The 18,937-nt window shown below is 43.7% G+C and overlaps 1 protein-coding gene across 1 annotated transcript in view; it reads left to right on the forward strand.

Annotated features, from left to right (window-relative positions):
* The window catches only part of FREM3 (FRAS1 related extracellular matrix 3), a 65,953-nt gene extending 48,270 nt beyond the window's left edge, over window positions 1–17,683 (forward strand). The window contains exons 12-24 of the mRNA XM_074154977.1: window positions 1,087–1,217; window positions 2,883–3,041; window positions 5,445–5,748; window positions 7,775–7,906; window positions 8,204–8,535; window positions 10,247–10,439; window positions 11,213–11,317; window positions 11,572–11,699; window positions 12,618–12,752; window positions 14,750–14,876; window positions 15,928–16,115; window positions 16,203–16,349; window positions 17,153–17,683. Of these exons, the coding sequence (XP_074011078.1) occupies window positions 1,087–1,217; window positions 2,883–3,041; window positions 5,445–5,748; window positions 7,775–7,906; window positions 8,204–8,535; window positions 10,247–10,439; window positions 11,213–11,317; window positions 11,572–11,699; window positions 12,618–12,752; window positions 14,750–14,876; window positions 15,928–16,115; window positions 16,203–16,349; window positions 17,153–17,683 (2,612 nt within the window). The remainder of the gene's footprint in view (window positions 1–1,086; window positions 1,218–2,882; window positions 3,042–5,444; window positions 5,749–7,774; window positions 7,907–8,203; window positions 8,536–10,246; window positions 10,440–11,212; window positions 11,318–11,571; window positions 11,700–12,617; window positions 12,753–14,749; window positions 14,877–15,927; window positions 16,116–16,202; window positions 16,350–17,152) is intronic.
* Window positions 17,684–18,937: the final 1,254 nt, after the last annotated feature.

Genomic DNA, 18,937 nt, shown 5'->3' on the forward strand with positions numbered 1-18,937 from the left:
CTTTCATCATCCTGCAGCATAGAAGAGAGATCTGCCCTAAGCACTTACAGTAAGGGATTTCCAGTGGTGGGATGTTTTTCACAGAAAAGCCCAGTCCTGGGAGCTGGCACCCAGGTCTCTATCTCCCAGGAAAGAGTCCAAGCCTGAAGGTTACAGACCCATATTCTCTTTCTGTGACCCACTGCATTTGGATTTTGTTTTCCTCACAGTGACATGGTTTTGATGGTGTCACCCTCACAGGAACAGCGAGGCTGCATAGCCCGGTGGTTATGCAAACTCCCCAGAGGAGTAGCTCTTCTATAGTGGCTCCTAGGGAGGTATGACCTTGAATACAATTAGAGTAAAATGAATGCAAAAGGCCTGCCATTTCTTGAGTATTCATGCTATTGACTAATAGCATGAATGGGTACCACTTCATCCTGACTTCTAGCAAGAAATAACAATCTCCACCTGGTTTCTGGAGGAAGGACCACAGAGACCTGTTTCTAATAGACCGTTCTTGGCTTGTGATTTCATGTAGATGAATATGTCTCCTAAAGACTTAATGCCGAGTATGTTGACTTTTCAGTTCAAAGTGCAGTTTTTTGGATCGTGCTATATTAAATACGCACTGCAAATGGAGCCTGAGGCAGTATCCGTACTGGTATAATAATGTACCTGGGACCATTCCTTGGCGTCCAGACCCACTCTGTTCAACTTTCTTTGCCACTGAAGCAAGATCTCTGCATGAAAACTGCCTCCCTGGCCCATGCTAATTTTGAACTGTGTCCAGAAGTTGGTTGGACGAAGGCTAGTTGGCTTGGTACAACATCGTGTCAGGGTAATTATGTTTTTATAGCATTTTAAGTCTTCCAACAAGTTATCAATACCGACTTGTATTTATTTTTTCTGTTCAGCAAAGGTAGGTTAGTTTTACTTGGGTGGTTGTGCTGAAGAACAGATGGTAACAGCTCAGTCTACTAGTACGTTTTACTTAGAGCAAAAACATGTTATTCTAACAGAATACATTACTTGAACACAATTGACAAAACAACTGTTGGGCTCTTGATTTTGCATTAATTTGTTGCGTTTTTTTCTTTTAATCAGATATTGAATTCAGAGAAGGAGAAACCGAGCATTTTGTTGAAGTAGAGATTCTGTATGACGGTGTAAGAGAAATGAGAGAAGCCTTTACTGTCCACCTGAAAGCTGATGAGAACATGGTAGCAGAGACACAGGTAACCACTGTCGACAACAGAAGTTGCAACTTGTAATGATTTTTTTATTTGTATAAAACCATCTAAAAAAACGTACTCACAGCATGTAACAGCCAGGTACTCTGGCTGTTGGTTACTTTGCTGCATAGTATGCTGCTGTGGTTACTTTCGTGCATAGCTGTCTAAATAGTGGTTTAAATTAGCTGTAAATCCACACACTTTGAACAGAGTCTAGAAGCATTGAATTACAAACTTCATGTGTGACCCACTCTGTGCTTCACAGAGAGTTTGGCAGTGGAGAGCTTTCTCATTCTTTCCAAGTTATTGGTATACATCTTAGGAAAGTATAGCGCACTAACTGGCTCGTAGAAACCTCTTCTGACTTTTCACATTACATCAAAAGATTTAAAAATATAAAAAAACCATAAAGCAAGAAGCTGTGATTGGCAGGGGTTTTTTGTATTAATAGTGTCTCTGGCTGCTAGAGAGCCAGTACAACAGAGAGACTGCGTTGGTCCCTCTCTAAACATGTGGCGCCAGCAGCTGCAGCCACGCTGTGGTGCTCTGATCAGTGCTCTGCAGCACTCGTGTGCCCAAACACAGCTCTGTGAAGCCTTCTCACCTGTCCCCATGGTAGGAGGTCTGTGGGCAGGGAGGAAGGCACGAATGAGGACAGATGGGCATAGATTTTTCTCCCATTTCTTCCTTTATTTTGGTGAAGCAGAGGAGAGCACAGCAAGTGTTAGAGCTACTACAGTTCTGAAGAGCAACACCTGCCATTTTGGGCTTATATTTAAGATCTAATTTGACTCAAACACTAACAACTTACTTCCATACTATATTCAGTAAATTACTACATAGAGAGAAACTGTGGCCCTGGGATCCATTACATCATGTATATTATACCTTGACAAAACTGTAGGCCACTATTTTAAAAGCAGAGGCTCTAAAGTTAACAGTCTTTATACTTCAGTTGGTAAAAACCTAAACTGGCTGTCAAGTGAAATCAAATTGATGTGTATGCTGAAGCCACTACATGGTCTCTGGAATTAGTTTAGGAGAGTTTGGGGACTTGTTTTTGTGTGGTGTTTGTGGCAAGGTTTTGAGGGGGTAGATGTGTCAGGTGTGAAGTTGAACATGGGAAAATGAGGAGGAACGGTGGTGTTTTAATGTTTGTCTTTGTTCCTTACTACTTTAATTGGCAATAAATTAAATTCATTTTCCCCAACTTGAGTGTGGTTTGCCCATTAGAGTAACTGATAAGCAATCTCCCTGTCTTTAGCTTTCTCATCCTATTTACTTCTCTTGCCATGCTGAAGATGGGGAGTGAGTAAGCAACTGGGTGTGTGCTTGACTGTTTGCCAAGGCTGACTGTTTGCCAAGGCTAACTGTTTTGGGTTTTTTTAAAGAAAAATTGAAATATTTTTATTTCCCTTTTCCTAGTGTTTCGGGAATTAATTCTTCTTTAGTTTTTAGCTAGTTGCTAAAACGGGTTTTAAGTGGAAAAACTCAAAAAACCACTGAGGAGTGCATCTTCTTTAATACAAGTCAACATTTTATCAAAGAATCCTGGGTAAAACCAGAATGAGCTTGGTGGCAGAAGTTAAGTTGCAGGCACTACTGCTCCTTCTCCCTCCGTTCCTTGTTTTCAGCAGTGTATATAACCTTTTCTCTCTCCCAACACAGATGAGCAAAGCCATTGTGTACATTGAAGAAATGGACAGTGTTGCAGATGTGACGTTTCCAGCTGTGCCCCAGGTTGTCTCACTTCTGATGTACGATGATACCACTAAAAGCAAAGAGAATCCACACCCTCCAACTGGCTATCCTGTTGTCTGTGTAACGGTAAGGCTTGTTTCTGCATGCTTTTGTCCAACTTACTCATTCCATGCTCTGGACCATGTAAGAAAATTGAAAAAGTATTCAATTCTGGGGAAGGACAACTAAAAGCAGCAGGCCGTTACTGTGTCGGAGCACTTGCATATGTCTTTCTGCTGACTTAACTCAGAGAAAGAGAGCTTCTGAGAAAAGGGTCGCTAATACCCCTAAATTGCGATAGCTCTTTCTGCATTGAGTGTTTCTTACTGACCTTAATAGGTCTTCGGTACTGGGCTGTGCTGTCAAACTAATAACCAGTTCCAGGGGATGACTGGGACATAAGGAATTAGGGCCAGAAAAATAGAGATTTCTAAACCCAAAGCTCAGCAGGCAGGAAGGTGACGAGGAGATAAGTGCTGCCCAAAATACATCTGTGGCTGGGCCATAGAGAGCTTTCCAGAAACGGTTTGCATCCCAGGCTTTATGACCAGAGCTGTGCCACAAGCAGCTGAGCAGCAGATTTTACCAAAGTTGACTAAACAGCCTCTGGTATCAGCCATCTGTCCCATCTGCAGGAGACTGTTCTCCCAGACAGAGCTGGCAGAGGAACATGTGCTTTTGTGCCTGCTGCTTCTGTGTCAAGTCAGGTGTTTTAAACTGTTGATCAAGGATGATCTTGAGGGGAAAAAAAAAAAAAAAAGCTGAACTAGCAAAAAGCACACATGCATCTTAACTCCTGCTTGATTCTGTTTTGGGAGCAGCAACAGACTGCTGGGGAGGGTGCAGTTATAACTTGGCAGCTCTTTGCCAGGGATGTATGAATTCAGACCATTCATTGTATGTTTCTAACAGTTTCTTATTTATTAGAGTGGTTTCACACTGGGATTTTTCAAGCAATTTTTCTGAATTTGGGAGAACTGACCTTGATGTTGTCAAACAAGAATTCAGTTCTTGTAGCTATCACTACCATTTTCCAGGTTTGCATGGTCAGAGGTGGCACATGAATCGTAACAGCAACTCACTACTATCTGGGGTTTGATTTTTTGTTTGTTTGTTCTTGTTTTCAATCAAAAAAGCCCCATGGCATTCATTCATATCCCCTCAATTAAGATAGTGTGTCTGCACGACAATCTTATTTTCACAGAATCACAGAATCACAGAATCTTAGTGGTTGGAAGGGACCTTTGAGATCATCAAGTCCAACCACATTAAAAAACCACCAAAAAAAAACCACACAAACACACAAACAAACAAAAAAACACAACACACAAAACCAAACAAACAACAACCCCCCCCCAAAAAAAAAAAAAAAAAAAGCACCCACCAACTAAACCCCACACCCACAACCTCACACACAACACCCCACCACAAACCAACAATCCCAGGCACTAGAGCATGCCCTGAAGAGCCACGTCTACACGTTTCTTAAATACCTCCAGGGATGGTGACTCCACCACCTCCCTGGCAGGCTGTTCCAGTGCTTGACCACTCTTTCAGTAAAGTAATTCTTCCTAATATCTAATCTAAACCTCCCTTGCCGCAGCTTCATACCATTTCCTCTGGTCCTGCCATTATTCCCTTGGGAGAAGAGGCCAACCCCCGCCTCTCTACAGTTTCCTTTCAGGTAGTTGTAGAGGGCAATGAGGTCTCCCCTCAGCCTCCCCTTCTCCAAACTAAACATGCCCAGTTCCCTCAGCCTCTCCTCACAGGACTTGTTCTCCAGACCCCTCACCAGCTTGGTGGCTCTCCTCTGGACACACTCCAGCACTTCAATGTCTTTCCTGTAGTGAGGGGCCCAAAACTGAACACAGTACTCGAGGTGAGGCCTCACCAGTGCCGAGTACAGAGGCACGATGACTTCCCTGCTCCTGCTGGCCACGCTATTCCTGATACAAGCCAGGATGCCGTTGGCCTTCTTGGCCACCTGGGCACACTGCTGGCTCATGTTAAGCCGGCTGTCCACTAACACTCCCAGGTCCTTTTCTGCCGGGCAGCTTTCCAGCCACTCTGCCCCAAGCCTGTAGCATTGCTTGGGGTTGTTGTGACCGAAATGCAGAACCCGGCACTTGGCCTTATTAAACCTCATCCCATTGGCCTTGGCCCATTGGTCCAACCTGTCCAGGTCCCTCTGTAGAGCCTGCCGACCCTCAAGCAGATCAACACTCCCACCTAGCTTGGTGTCATCCGCAAACTTACTGAGGGTGCACTCAATCCCCTTATCTAGATCATCAATGAAGATATTGAACAAGGCTGGCCCCAAAACTGAGCCCTGAGGGACACCACTGATGACCGGCTGCCAACCATTTTGTTGATACAGTTTTAGTAATAAGCATGGTACTGTTGGAATAATGCTTAACAGTTTGCTTGCCTGGAGCTGGTGTAGGTAAGCATTGATAACCTCCTTTATTTTGTGTAAATCCCAACCCATAGGCTTGCAATCCCAAGTATTCAGACTACGACAAAACCGGATCCATCTGCACCATGGAAAACATCAATGATACTCTGACCCTGTACCGCTGGCTTGTCAGTGCTCCAAGTGGGAGTGACGGTGTCACTAGCCCGATGAGGGAAGTGGACTCCAACACTTTTTTTACCAGCACCAAATCCATCTCCCTGGATTCTATATACTTCCAGGCAGGCTCCAGGCTTCAATGTGCAGCTCGAGCTGTGAATGCCAACGGTGATGCAGGTCTGGAGCTGCTAAGTCCAATTTATACAGTAAACAGAGAGGAAGGTAAGTTGTTAATGATGGGAATTAGGTAGCCTTTCTTGGGATAAGATGAGGTAGTGTTTGCAGCTGATGGTGGTCTGCTACGGGGTGTTTTATTTTAGGATATTAGTGCTCATATGTTAGTTAATTTTTTTTCATACGCATATGGGACTGTTGCTAGCAAAAGGCAAAAACATCTTGTAATCATCTCCTCAGCTCTGGTATTTCAAGAGTTTGCACCCATCATAGGTCATGTGCAAAAGATCGGTGGGTGTAAGATGATAATGATTTTTTCCACCTAATTTGACTAATGAGTAGAGCAGAATTTTACTTCTACAGTCTTGGGCCGTTTGCTTTTCTCAATATGCGTATTTCAAATGCATCTCTATTTCTATGTGGTTTAAGTTTAAACAACACAGCTACTGCCACTGAGAGCAGATTGTAAGTGTATTTAATTTGATGTTGTCTAAAGACCTGCAGACTAAAGACAGTTAAAATACAGGTGCTGGAAAAGGGTGGGGGCATGAAATCCACCTGGAAATGCAGATATTGCAGCACTGCATGCATAACTGCTGAGAACTTACGCTATGCCTCAGAAGCTAAGGGGACCTCCTGATTCTAAGTTTAGCCCACATCCCTCAGGTTTCTTAACTGTGATCCATATTTAGATGTGCATGCCTAATCTGTTACTTTTTCTTAGAAATTTGGATGAGGAAAGTGTGTCTTTTTGGTCAATCAGTTAGTGACTACAACAGTTACTTGGGAGTTTCTTTAAAGTTGTATTCTGCCCAAATTAAAGCAGGAGCCTGACTTTACTGCATTTCAGGATTCAGGGGGCCAAAATGTTGGGTGCTAGGGGGTGACTCTTCTTCTGTCTCTTTAGACTAAAATGTTTCATTAACATTTTAGCTCTATAAATTAAATACTTGCTGGGTGAGAGAAGCGCTAGCTTGCTGACTATGCAAGACATGCTGTGCTTCCTCAGCTCTCTGTTTTGCGCAGTTCAGTCTTTCTGCTACATCTCCTCTGCTACATGGAGTCCTTCACCTCCATCTCCTCCAGTCGCAGTGCAAAATGCCTGGGTAGGATTGAACTATGTGGGAAGAACTGAAAAAGTTTTGTGTTACCAGGGTATTAGTGATGGTCCTGTTGTAGTGGCAGCGGCCTGTTAACAAGACAAGAGAAGGCTTGTGGATGGAGGCAGTGTTTTTTGTTAAGATCACAAGTTGGGGAAGGAAGGGAAGCTGTCTGTTGGGCGTGTAATCCAGACTGAAATCCATCAAGGTTTTAGGCCATTGTGTTCATGCTCCGTGGATGAAAAGTAGCTCCCTTGAGACTTTCCATCGTTAGGAAGTTAGGCAGTAATCTGTGAAGTTTTCAAGGTTCTCTGAGGCTCCTAAGTGTTAGATTTGTAGGTCTAAAGTGGCCATTATGCACCATAGCTCCTCTGTGGATTTACTGATACGGTCCAAAACTGCCAGTTTGTTATGTAATTTAATCAGATGTTATCTTTGCCTCAGTCATACACAGACAAAGAAAGAACCCGAAATACTTCTCCAGTGTAAGTGGTGGACCCTGCAGAATGGTGTAAACTGCCCTTATGTATTTTAGTTAGCTGTTGTCTGCAAGATGTTGACTCCCCTCAGGTAGCCTGGTTTTTGTGGCAAGAGCTCAGGTGTGGTTGTGAACCACCCTGCCCTTCACCTCAGTAAGCAATGGCTGCCAAGGTGAATGCTGATGTAAAGTTGCCATCTCCCCATTTCTGTGGAAGAAGGACATATCCTTATCAGGAAGGTGTTGGGTTCCTCAGCTGTTGCTGGGTGTTGACAGGTCTCCATACTGCTACCCTTGCCTCTCTGGAAAAAGACCTCTTGACTGCAGGGGTTAGACCAGGCAGCATGGGCAGAGCTGTGAGGTACTCCCTAGTTAGGGTGTCAATATTTCTACATTTTTCTGACCTAGCTCTATGGACATACATCTCCAAGCTGCTTAACGCAAATACGACACAGTTTAGCAGGCATCTCACAATCTGTCTTCCCCCTTTGCTCAGGTCTTTGCCAACCTCGCATCCCAGGAACAGTAGGAGCAGAACCTTTCTCAGCTAAAATTCGCTACACGGGTCCAGGTGATCCTGACCATCCCAATCTGGTCCGACTAACAGTCACTATGCCCCATATGGATGGTAAGCATCAAGTGGTGAGAGTAACCATTTAATTAACCCACACTGCTTTGGAATTTTCCTGTCCTGCAGGTTTGTCTCCATAGTTGTTTGCTGCATTGTGGCAGGACCATAAATAATCCTTGTTTAATGAACAACTTGCCAATTGCAAGGTTAATATATGTATGAAACCTTGGGCATCCTTAGCTCCTATGTTTCCAGACTCCAGGTCTAAAAATATGCCCACAAGCAGTTAATGAATACTTCATTTGCTCTTTTCCATTCAGGCTGTTAATGGGTCATGTGACATTTATGTTTTAGGAATGCTGCCAGTTATTTCCACACGCCCCTTATCCAACTTTGAGCTAACGCTTAGCCCGGACGGCACTCGTGTGGGACACCACAAGTGCTCCAACCTACTGGACTATAATGAGATCCAGACCAAATATGGGTTTATTACAGAGGAAACTAAGAACCCCAAAGTGATTGGAGAAATGTCACCTTACCAGTACAGCAGTGCTCTGCGGTCTGCCAAAACCTTGCGTTTCTACCAGAACCTCAACCTTGAGGCTTGCCTTTGGGAGTTCAACAGTTACTACGATATGTCTGAGCTGCTGACAGACTGCGGCGGCTCCATTGGCACAGATGGGCAGGTATGTGGCACTGAAGCGACTTTCTCTCTCAACAGGAGGCTTTGGAAGCATGAGTCCAACGGAAAGCGTTACTAAGTATTGCATGAGAAAGGATTTAGTCACTATGCAGGAAGTTTGATACGTGTTCCCTTAGCACAAATGTTTTTAGAAGTACAGATTTGTTCCTTTGGACTGTATTTGGAGCAATAGGACGAGGGGTAATGGATTTAAACTGAAAGAGGGGAGATTTAGATTAGATATTAGGAAGAAATTCTTACTGTGAGGGTGGTGAGACACTGGAACAGGTTGCCCGGAGAAGTTGTGGATGCCCCATTCCTGGAAGGGTTCAAGACCAGGCTGAACGGGGCTTTGAGCAACCTGGGCTAGTGGGAGATGTCCCTGCCCATGGCAGGGGGGGTGGAACTAAATGATCTTTAAGGTCCCTTCCAACCCAAACCATTCTATGATTGTATGATTTCTGTGCACAGACATGTGCACATCTTCCCAGTGACTGAGTACAGTTCACTGCATTGCTCTTGCTCCTAGTCTGGAGTTTAGAAACTCTGGTTTTTTGACTTGAAGAGCTCTTCCAAACTGTGTATGAGCTTGTGCTATCACCCAAAGCCTATGTAGCAGCATATTCAAAGAAGAATACAATTTTATTGCCTTATAGAAGTAAAACATGTGTGTAAAGTACGTTATTGACACTGGAAGTGTGTTCTAAGGCTACATAAATGCTTTGTGACAAAAAAACTCAAAACGCTTTTTTAATTAGAAGTTCTAACTTAGGTTTACAGAGTTTGGGCTTTAGGCAGGGCTGTCAAGTAGGTGGGAGTTTATAAATAGAAGCTTGGTTGATAAGGAACAAACAACACAAACGTAATTTTCTTGCGTAAAACAGGCCATTGTTGCAGGTCTTTGATATGAATTACATCAACATCGGTCACAGAGCTGGCACAGTGGTTCTCCTGTGCAGTGTCTGACAGCACATTGTGTTTACATGGAAAATAACCCAATGCACAAGTGACCTACAGCAACTGCACTTACATTAGAGGAAATTCCAAGGGGCTGTAGAGCCTCTGTGCTGACTCCACCTTAAATCAGCCTTGGCTCAGCAGCTTGATGCTTTCCCATTCTGGATGTGCTCAGCTGTTACCGTCTCAAACTATGCTCAGTGGCCAAAGAAGAATTGTTTACTAATTACCTTCTTGTGGTTGCTTGTTGGTTGCTTGGTAGAGAGAGACCTTAACTCAGACTGTAGTTTTAAATTGCAGTGTTTCAGGGTGCCATAAGCCATAGAGTTCAATCTATTATAAGGGTAGGTGTTACTTACAGGACTCGTTCCTAAATTTGTGTTTAATTTCTGAATGCCTAAGGAATCTGGTCATTCTGGTCTGGAATTTTATTTTAGGCCACCTTCAATTTCTATGGAGTTTCTTTTGAAAGCTTTCATTTTTTTAAATTCCAAGGTAAAACAGAATCATAGATGGTCCTTACTTTGGAGAGGTATGAACATTGTTACGATAAACTGGCAAAGTTTTGAGGACACTATCAAATGAAGTGATTTGCAGCACCTGAAATAACAGTGATGTCAGTAACAGAAGAAATATGTTTCCGTGCAGGTCTTTTTGCTTAGATTTAAAGAGTGCAGTTCATGAGAGTGCAAGGTTGGCAGTGAAAGTGATTTTGTTTCAGGATGCATGCAGTAACCTGGTACCTCATTGTTTTTCAGGTCTTAAATCTGGTGCAGTCATATGTAACTCTGCGGGTGCCTCTCTATGTCTCCTATGTCTTCCACTCCCCTGCTGCCGTTGGTGGCTGGCAACATTTTGATTTGCAGTCTGAGCTGAGACTCACCTTTGTGTACGACACAGCTATCCTGTGGAAAGATGGAATAGGCAGCCCTCCTGAATCAGAGCTGCAAGGTGAGCTGTTTCAGATGCCGTCATGTCTAAACTCCATCCTATTCAACGTTCTGATGCTGGGAGACGTGTGGTCAATAACTCGATGCTTTTTAGCCTTGAGAATCTCAAAAGCAGTAAGAGCATGCTGACTCCCTCAGCTAAAACACCCACCCAAAGGACAGTTACGTTTGTGTTTTTAATGCCATATGTTACTAAACTAGGTGTTTTGAATTTTCCCTCAATTGCATGCTGCTTTTAATCTATTCAAAAAATGAGATAAATTAGTGCACAGACCAACTCTAAAGCACATGTTCTTACGGAGAGAGATACTCCAGTGCTGAATTGGTACACAGTAACAGGGCAACGGAAGCACTTACACAGCCCTGTGCAGGGGAAATGCCTGCAAAAGGGACCTTACTGGAGTGAGCGGCCTTGGTGTCCGTGTGACAACAAGTCCCAGACCCCTTCTTTCTCCTGCCTGCGCTCTGTTATATCAGCATATGTGGACATACTTCAGCTGAGTCTAGTCTTATGTCAGCAAAAGGGAGGAAAATAAAAAAATCTGCCTTAATGGATTGAACTGTTAGCAGGTGTAAGTGACTGCATTTCTTCTGCAGTTGATGGGTTTCTGTCTCAAAACAATCAATGTGACAGGGTTTAATATCTGTGAAAGAGCATCAGGGTTTAGGTAAAGTGTTTCAGATATCCAGGTGCCAAAAATATATGAAGAGCCTTCCTTTAAAAATGCACTCGGAAAATGGTGGTGGTAAAATCATCAGCTTTTTCCTCCTTAGGCTCCCTCTATCCCACAAGTATGCGGATCAATGATGAAGGACGACTAGTGGTGAACTTCCGAACAGAGATCCGTTTCCGGGGCCAGCTGGTCATGTCCCACCCAGGTGTGTACCCAGCCTGTCCACCTGTGCTAGCCAGAGTATCTGTAGTGCTGTCTACCTGGCAGAGGAGAAAGGTATCGTACTAAAGGGTCTGTCTCAACATAGAAGGGCAAGTAAGTAACTGAGGCATTTCCTTTTCTGCAGTACAAGTTAATTTCTTTCCATTCTTCTTCTTTGCTTTTGTGTGCTGGTTTTATAACATGCCAGGCATCAGTATTAATTATGGCAAATTATAATTTGCCTTTTTTTTCTTTCAGGAACATCTCTGGCATCAATGGTGATGTCTGCTGACCACCCTGGCCTCACGTTTACACTCAGTCTGTTACGAAGCGAGCCGACCTTCCACCAGCCTGTGCAGCAGTGGAGTTTTATCTCTGACTTTGCTGTGAGTTTGCATTCAGCCTTGAACTTAGGAAAGCAAAGGGAATGTCAGTTTTTAACATACTTTCCATGCAGTCCTCAGCACTATAAGATTAGTAAGTATCAACTCATTTGGATGCAGTCATGTATTTTCATTACCTAATGAACAGTCAGAAGTCCCTGGTGTCCCTGCAGCATGAGTCCAGAGGCCTGAACCCATGCTCCCGCAAGCACTAGCCAGCACCATTCATTGAGCAGGCCAGTGGTGGAGCTGTGGCCTCTCTTGAAGAATTTGCCTTAACATTATCTCCTTTGGCATTGCCAGAAAACTGTGATCCAGAAGTTGCTGCTGATGCTCTGAGAAGCTGGATTTTTCCCCACATGTGGCAAAGCTGCTTAGCTCCTGCTGACCTCAGGAGTCAGTGGGAGCTACTGCGGCCCCAAAGCCTGTGCCTCTAATAGCGCAGAAGGGGCTTGCTTAAAAGTGTCTTGCTTTTGTGAGAGGGACACAGCCCAGTTACTCAGCTCTTGCTGAGCTGTAGGAAATGAGCCGTTTGCATTCACTAAAAATCCAGCCAAAATCATCTTCTCTTCAGAGATGTAGTATTTGGACATTGACATGTTTGATTCCCACCACCACTGCAGCAAGGCCAGTCCCTCAAAGGCCTGATAGTAGGTATTCTGTGTTAGTCCTTGTTTCACAGAGAAGTAGAGGAGCAACAGCACGTGTCAGTGCCTTGCCTGTGCTGCTGAAGTGCGCTGACAGTGTTGGTGCACACGCTTCTTGCGTAAGGTAAAGCACCATGATCGTAAACAGCAATGTCTGAGTTTGTGAAAGTGTTTAGGATGCTGCTGGGAATTCAGCTTGGCATCATGGTCAAGTGAGCTGAAAAAGTCATTCAGAGACTGTGGAGAAACACTAATTTCTCTAATCTTTTCCCAGGTACGAGATTACTCAGGGACTTACACTGTGAAATTCATCCCTTGCACTGCTGTACCTGGTCAGCAATATGCCCTTCCTGTCATCTGCAACCCACAGGACCCAATTGCGTTTGATGTGGACATCAGGTTCCAACAGGTATGCCATTTTGCTTAGGATTTACACATTTTTTCTGTGAAGCCTCTGTGGGCAAAACAAGCCAAAAGTAAATTCAGGCTGAAAGGCAGGTGTTCTTACTGTAATCACTGAAAGAGAGGTTCTGGAATAGACCATCCAGTATCAGTTGTCAAGAGAGAATCATGGGTATTTCAGGTGGCTTCAGGAGGAGTTTTACAGTGCTTGTAGATTGCTCTAGATCTCATCTTCTCAGGTGAGATAAAATCAAACTAAATCTTTCCATTTATCTCCCTCATAGTTCAGCCTATTCAAAGGTACTTTGATGCTTTTTTTCAGGAAGGCGGGGGCTGAAGGAATTTTAGTTCTAAGCAAAGTTGTTCTCAAAAACAGCTTGTAGTCCTGAGGTTGATTTTTAAAATTGAGATTCAATGTAATAGAATTCTATCAAGAGGATCTTGTCTCAAGCAGTGGGAAACCCTTCATTCAGAGTTAGTGTGACTTTGTGACAATTTTCCCGTACCAAGTAGCAGTATCTTACCATTGTGAACTGTTAAAAAAACCAGATTTTCTGTTGCTGTTAGCTTGAGGAATGACTTGAACAGCATTTGGAGAACGAAGGGCTCTGAATCTGAGACTTAACTTCCAGTGAACATAGCAAACTTTTTAAAACCTCGTAGTATAACACTGCAGCCTTCAGGCAACACATAAAAAAATGGCCTGATTTATTTCTTTTTTCCCCCCTGAAGTACAGGATACCTCGGAGGCCTTGCCAGTGTCAGTCAGAGCCGCTCAGCCTTTTGACCATTAGAGCTGCTCTTTAGCCTTTTGCTTCGCTGTGCAGTTGCATGGCACGTGTGGCAAGTGTGGGGGCAACTGTAGTGCATGCAAATTAACGGAATGTCTCCATCCTGTTTGCTCCAACAATTGGCACTGAATTTAATTTAAAGATACTGCTTCAGCAATAATCTTCCTGCTGCCACCTTGTAGCATAGGACATGAATGCTACACAGGAAGAGGAATATGATTTGATGAGGAAGGAAATAACTGGAGTTGTGATGGCATTTGCATACTAAGTTAATTTTGCACTTCTGTCTGTATAATTACACCCTTATGACTGTAACCCTAGATGCTGGGTTTGTTGTGGTCAATAAGATTAAATAGTGGCGTGAGACACATTGGTTCTTTACCTTATTTCTGTACTGGAGAGCCGTTTGCCTTCCGTTCCCCTCTACGTCTTCCTGCCATTACATGTGTGGTGGGTCTTGCAGCCCTCCAGAGTGGCAGAGTCACAGGGCAGGCACAGACCCGTGGCCGGGTGCCAGATTCCTCCATCCAAATGCGCTTGGCTCTGTTGGGCTCCTGCAGCCACGAGGCGTTTGTGTTGGGGAAGACAGAAAGCTGGTGACTTGGAGCAACCCACCATTGCAGGCAGGGGAGTCAACCTACTTGCAGGGCAACTGCTGTGTTGTCCCCAGGCGTGGGCCGTTGGCCAGGTTAGTTCACTGGGCAAACCGCAGGCAGCTTCTAGGTTGCAAGTGGAACATGCACAGAGCAGCCAGGGGTGAGCAGGGGCAGCCAAGGTTTCCCATCCTGTGCTTGTTGGTTTGAATATGCAGATTGGTGTTCAGAGTAGGGGAAATGAGTTGGTGTTGAGCTACCTCCTGGTCCTGATCTGGTTTTATTGGCCTCTTGCCCACAGCCTTATTCTCACAGTGACTTTTGCAAGTGTCACTGCAAAGATGCATTGCTGTCCTGCATCTGAGGAAACGGATATATTTTGCTGTTTTACTCAGCAACGTTGAAATAAAGCACTACAATTGTGTATTTCAATGGGTCAGGATGAGAAGCACAACGGGAGGTTTATGTCCGTGTGCATATAGGAGGGATTCTTATAAATGCTGTGTACTGCTGAAAGGTTTGATCAGCACATCACTACTGTGGCAGTGGTGTGCAACGATCATTGTAAAGCTACAACCAAGGCATTTTTTTTGATCGTTTAATTTCACTTTTCCACACAGGTCAGTGACCCAGTGGCAGCAGAGTTCAGTCTAAATACTCAAATGTTTCTGCTGTCCAAAAAGGAGCTTTGGCTATCTGATGGATCAATGGGATTTGGAGAAGCAACCGATGTAGCCTTTACCAAAGGTAAAAAGTCAATTGTACGTTCAGTATATTATGAAAGCTGAAACAGAACCACGTTTAACCAAAGCTATATAAATATTTTACTAGTTTCATAACCCCTGTATGGTCTATGTATTTGCACTGCAGAAAAGTAAAATATGGAAGTTTAGTGTAATTGAAACAGGCTTTGGTTCTGTTTATGGACTCTGAGAGGAAAAGCATTCTAGAGATAGGTAGACACACCTGCAGAATTCAGGTGTGTATATCTGAAACTGCAGTTCTGAAAACTCTTGCACAGTTACTGTATAATCACATATTCCCCTCACGCTGGTTGTTTTGCTTTGAACCTGCCCACGCTAGAACTTTTTTCCCTCATTTTAAGGGAGCTAAGTATTTTCAATGCTTAGGTTATTCTAGTCAGAAATGCAGGAATTGAATACTTGTACACCTGAGGCTCCTTGACTTGGTTACGCAGCTGTTCTCAGTTGCAGACTAGATGCAGAATAAACTGCAGCTGATTTCAGCCAAGGGGCTCAGGGTCATTGTGGATTTATCTTTTTTTTTTTTTTTTTTTTTGAGTTCTGGCCCAGGGCAGGTGCTCTCACACACTGTACTCACTCACTCACTGGAGTCATTATCAGGTTCCAGGGAAACTCCTGGTAATGGCAGTATTGGACCAGAAATAATTTTGGCTTTAACCGGTCCCTTATTTGAGTTATGAGTCTGAAACTCAAATGCCTTGTTAAGAGCTTTATTTTGCTTGATATAATGCTATCAGGTTGGATAGTTCCTTATAGATGAATATGGGTTGCCCTCTAGTGAAAAGAAGGGAAAAGCTTGCTGAAAAAAGAGCTCCACTGTAAGAACCACAAATTGTAACAGAAAATAAGACTGAAGCCCACGATAAATTAGTAGTAACAGCCACGGAACATCCTTTCTTCACATGCAAAGGGAAATACACCTAAAGCTAGATAACTCCTGTCCTGAGAATTTTTAACAGTGCTTTGATAATAACTTGATTTAATAATTTTAAATTGGCTGGTATAATGCAAAATGTGTTAATCTGCTTTACTAGGATCTGAAATCTATGTCCGAGTTATGGTGGATCCAGTTCAGAATCTGGGTGACTCCTTCAGCTGCAACATCGAGAAGGTCTTCCTTTGCACTGGTGCTGACGGGTATGTGCCCAAGTACAGCCCAGACAATCAGGAATACGGCTGCCTGGCTGACTCGCCCTCCCTCTTGTACAGATTCAAGATCCTGGTACGTAAACAAAGAGTTATGGTAGCACGCATTATTAGATCCCTGATTTCCATCTGAGTCTGGAAATACTAAACTTACTTCCTTTAGGATAAAGCTCAACCCGAGACACAAGCGAGAGCCTTTGGGAACCTGGAGTTTCACGCTACATTAGCAGCTGATCATGCAGATGCTTTTCCTCTAGCAAAACAGCCTGGCTCTGATGGTTTCAGCCTGTCATCTGCTCCACTCTTCCAGGTAAGTCGTCTGGTAAGTGTATCGCAGAGATTCTTTCTTGCTAAGAGATGAGGTGAAGAAGAGAGCACGCAGGTCATCGTGGACGCTGTGTTAGTCAGCGACAGGTTTCGAAAACACATTTACTTTGTTTCCCGTTTCCCTAACGGCACAGAAACAATGAGAGCGCTGCTTTCTAACCCCGAGCTACCCGTCTGCAGCCTCTCTGTTGTTGCAGACGGGTGTACCCCTGTGACCAGGAGTAGAAGTCACTGGTTTAGCTTACCATGGGGGCTTTTTTACGTAGGAGAAAACTAAGAGATTAGACTTTAGTTTCTTGCAACTGGGAAAAAAGAAAAGGTAATTGGTTTGTACACAGTATGAATAAAAAAAAAAAGAGAATATGAATAAAAAAAAAAAAGAGAACTCATATTCTCTTTTCTTTCTTAATCTGCTTTCAGTCAAATTAATTCCAATTCCTGAAGTCTTTTTATTGGTCTCCTGAAATGGGGGTGGTTCTTCCCTAAATTAAGACTAGTGTTTCGTTAGGTAAATGCAGTAGCCTTTCTGCATTAACACTGGAAAGAAATAGGCTCTCCTAGAACAAAGTTTATCTGACCTACTTCAGCTGTCTGCATTAAGAAAAGATTAATCCTATCTCCCAGTGCCTGTTTCTGCCGTTGACTTTAATTAGACATATTTGGCAGCAAACTTGGGACATCTGTCTGGATGAATCTGATGCTTGGTGTTTTCCAGTTTATAGTAATGAGGGGGTTGTTCACTTTTGTTTATGTGTTTGGTTGTTGTTTTGTGGTGTCTTTTTTAAGGTGGCAGCTGGCCGAGAATGGTACATTCACACTATTTACACGGTCCGATCGAAGGAAACCGCACGCAGGCACAATGGCAAAAGGAGTCTTGACTACCACCACGTGTTGTCCTCTGCTAAAGGAAGAGTTAGCACCACAGCCTTTAAACGCAGCAGAAGAGCCAACCCAGACACCCCAACCTTCGTGCAAGACATTGGAGCAGATAAAAACAGGGGCACGAATATTCGGCATATTGCACTTGACCGTTCCGACAAAGCTGGCGTCATCCAGAAAGACGTGGTCCCGGCTGGCGCGCCGCATCACGGGCCAGTTCTGGAAATCACAAGCGGGAACTCTGGAAACAGTGTTGTACCCGCGACCGGGGGCTTGACAGGACTGCTCTTTCTCATCTGCACGGTGGTCGTCACTCATTTGTTGTTGAAGCAGAGGAAACAGCCCTCTGCTGGGAAAAGCGAAGCGCCCAGCAGCCCCTCCAGCAGCAGCGCCGCTGCGACCACACGACACAGCAGCAGCGACAGTTCGGAAGTGTAGCCAGTTTCTCGGGCGCTCGTCTTTTAACATGTAATTTCACCAAAAAGCAGTCCTTAATGGGGCTCTTGGCTGACTCCTTTGCACAGACCATTGGCCGTTCCGGTTCTAATGCTGGCCCAGTTACTTGTAATGGGCAGCTGTTTCTGACAGGGTTGGTGTACTGGGCTCACGTGTGAGTGACTTATAGGATTGAAGCCAGTACTCTGTGAATGGGAGTTGGTGCTTTTCTCTTTTTTTTTTAAAAAAAAAAAACAACGACTAGTTTAATGTTTTGAATATATGGAGCTGTAAACGTGCCTTATAGCCACCATGAAAGGTTGGTGCTTAGAAGGACGTTGGTTTTGATTACATGTAATGGTGTCTAGCTTTTGTGTAACTGGCTTTGGTTTTGGGGGTGGTTTTTTTTTTGGTTGTGGTTTTTGGGTTTGGTTTTTTTTTAATAATTATTGCTGGGGAAGGAAGAAGGCATTAGTATTAGAATGGAAGCTAAGTAGTAGACGGTAGTGTATTTTTAAATGGGTGATACCAGCAGTTTGTCTCAGATTTTTAATGAGGACCTCGGACATATGGGCAGCGGTGGGAGACTCACGCAGGTAAGGCTGTAATTGCAATTATCTGTAAGGAGAGCATGACATGCGATCAGTGCAAATTAGAACTATATTGTAAAGCCCCCACTAGAAAAATAGTACGTTAATGCTTAGGTGCTGGCATTAAGTGCTGTGTTTCTAAGTTCTAAGCTAACATGCTTAGAAAGCTTCTGGTACTTCAGAACAATACTAATGACCACTTTCCTGTGTTGTACGGTAATCGCCTGTCTTCCTTTGCTTGATACAGACATTATAGCCTAAAAAGACAGTAAAATACTTCTAAAAGGTAGCTTATTTTGCTAGATGGCACTGGGGGAACACACTTTTATCATCTAGAGCAAATACTTTGGTTTTTTACTTCAACTTGAAAAGAAATGAGGTTTTGGTAAGTAGTAGGATGTCATGTGGGAGATTACGGTTTAGTCCCTTTCACTTTCTGCATACTCACACTTGAGTGTGAATTGTTAGCACAAATGAAGTGTTGCTCAGCTATTTCATAAATCTTTCCCTTCTGCTTCCTCTAAAGGTTTTTACTTAGGGTCATTGTAAACAAGCGAACATGGCTTATTGTGGTTTGGGGTTTTGATGGTGTTGGGTTTGTGGGGTTTTTTTTGGGAAAAGGGATGCTTTTAAAGGAAAGGTACAGCATTCAGCATTTTTGATGAGG

Source organism: Numenius arquata, chromosome 10 (genome assembly GCF_964106895.1).
Source record: "Numenius arquata chromosome 10, bNumArq3.hap1.1, whole genome shotgun sequence".
In the NCBI taxonomy this organism is placed as follows: domain Eukaryota; kingdom Metazoa; phylum Chordata; class Aves; order Charadriiformes; family Scolopacidae; genus Numenius; species Numenius arquata.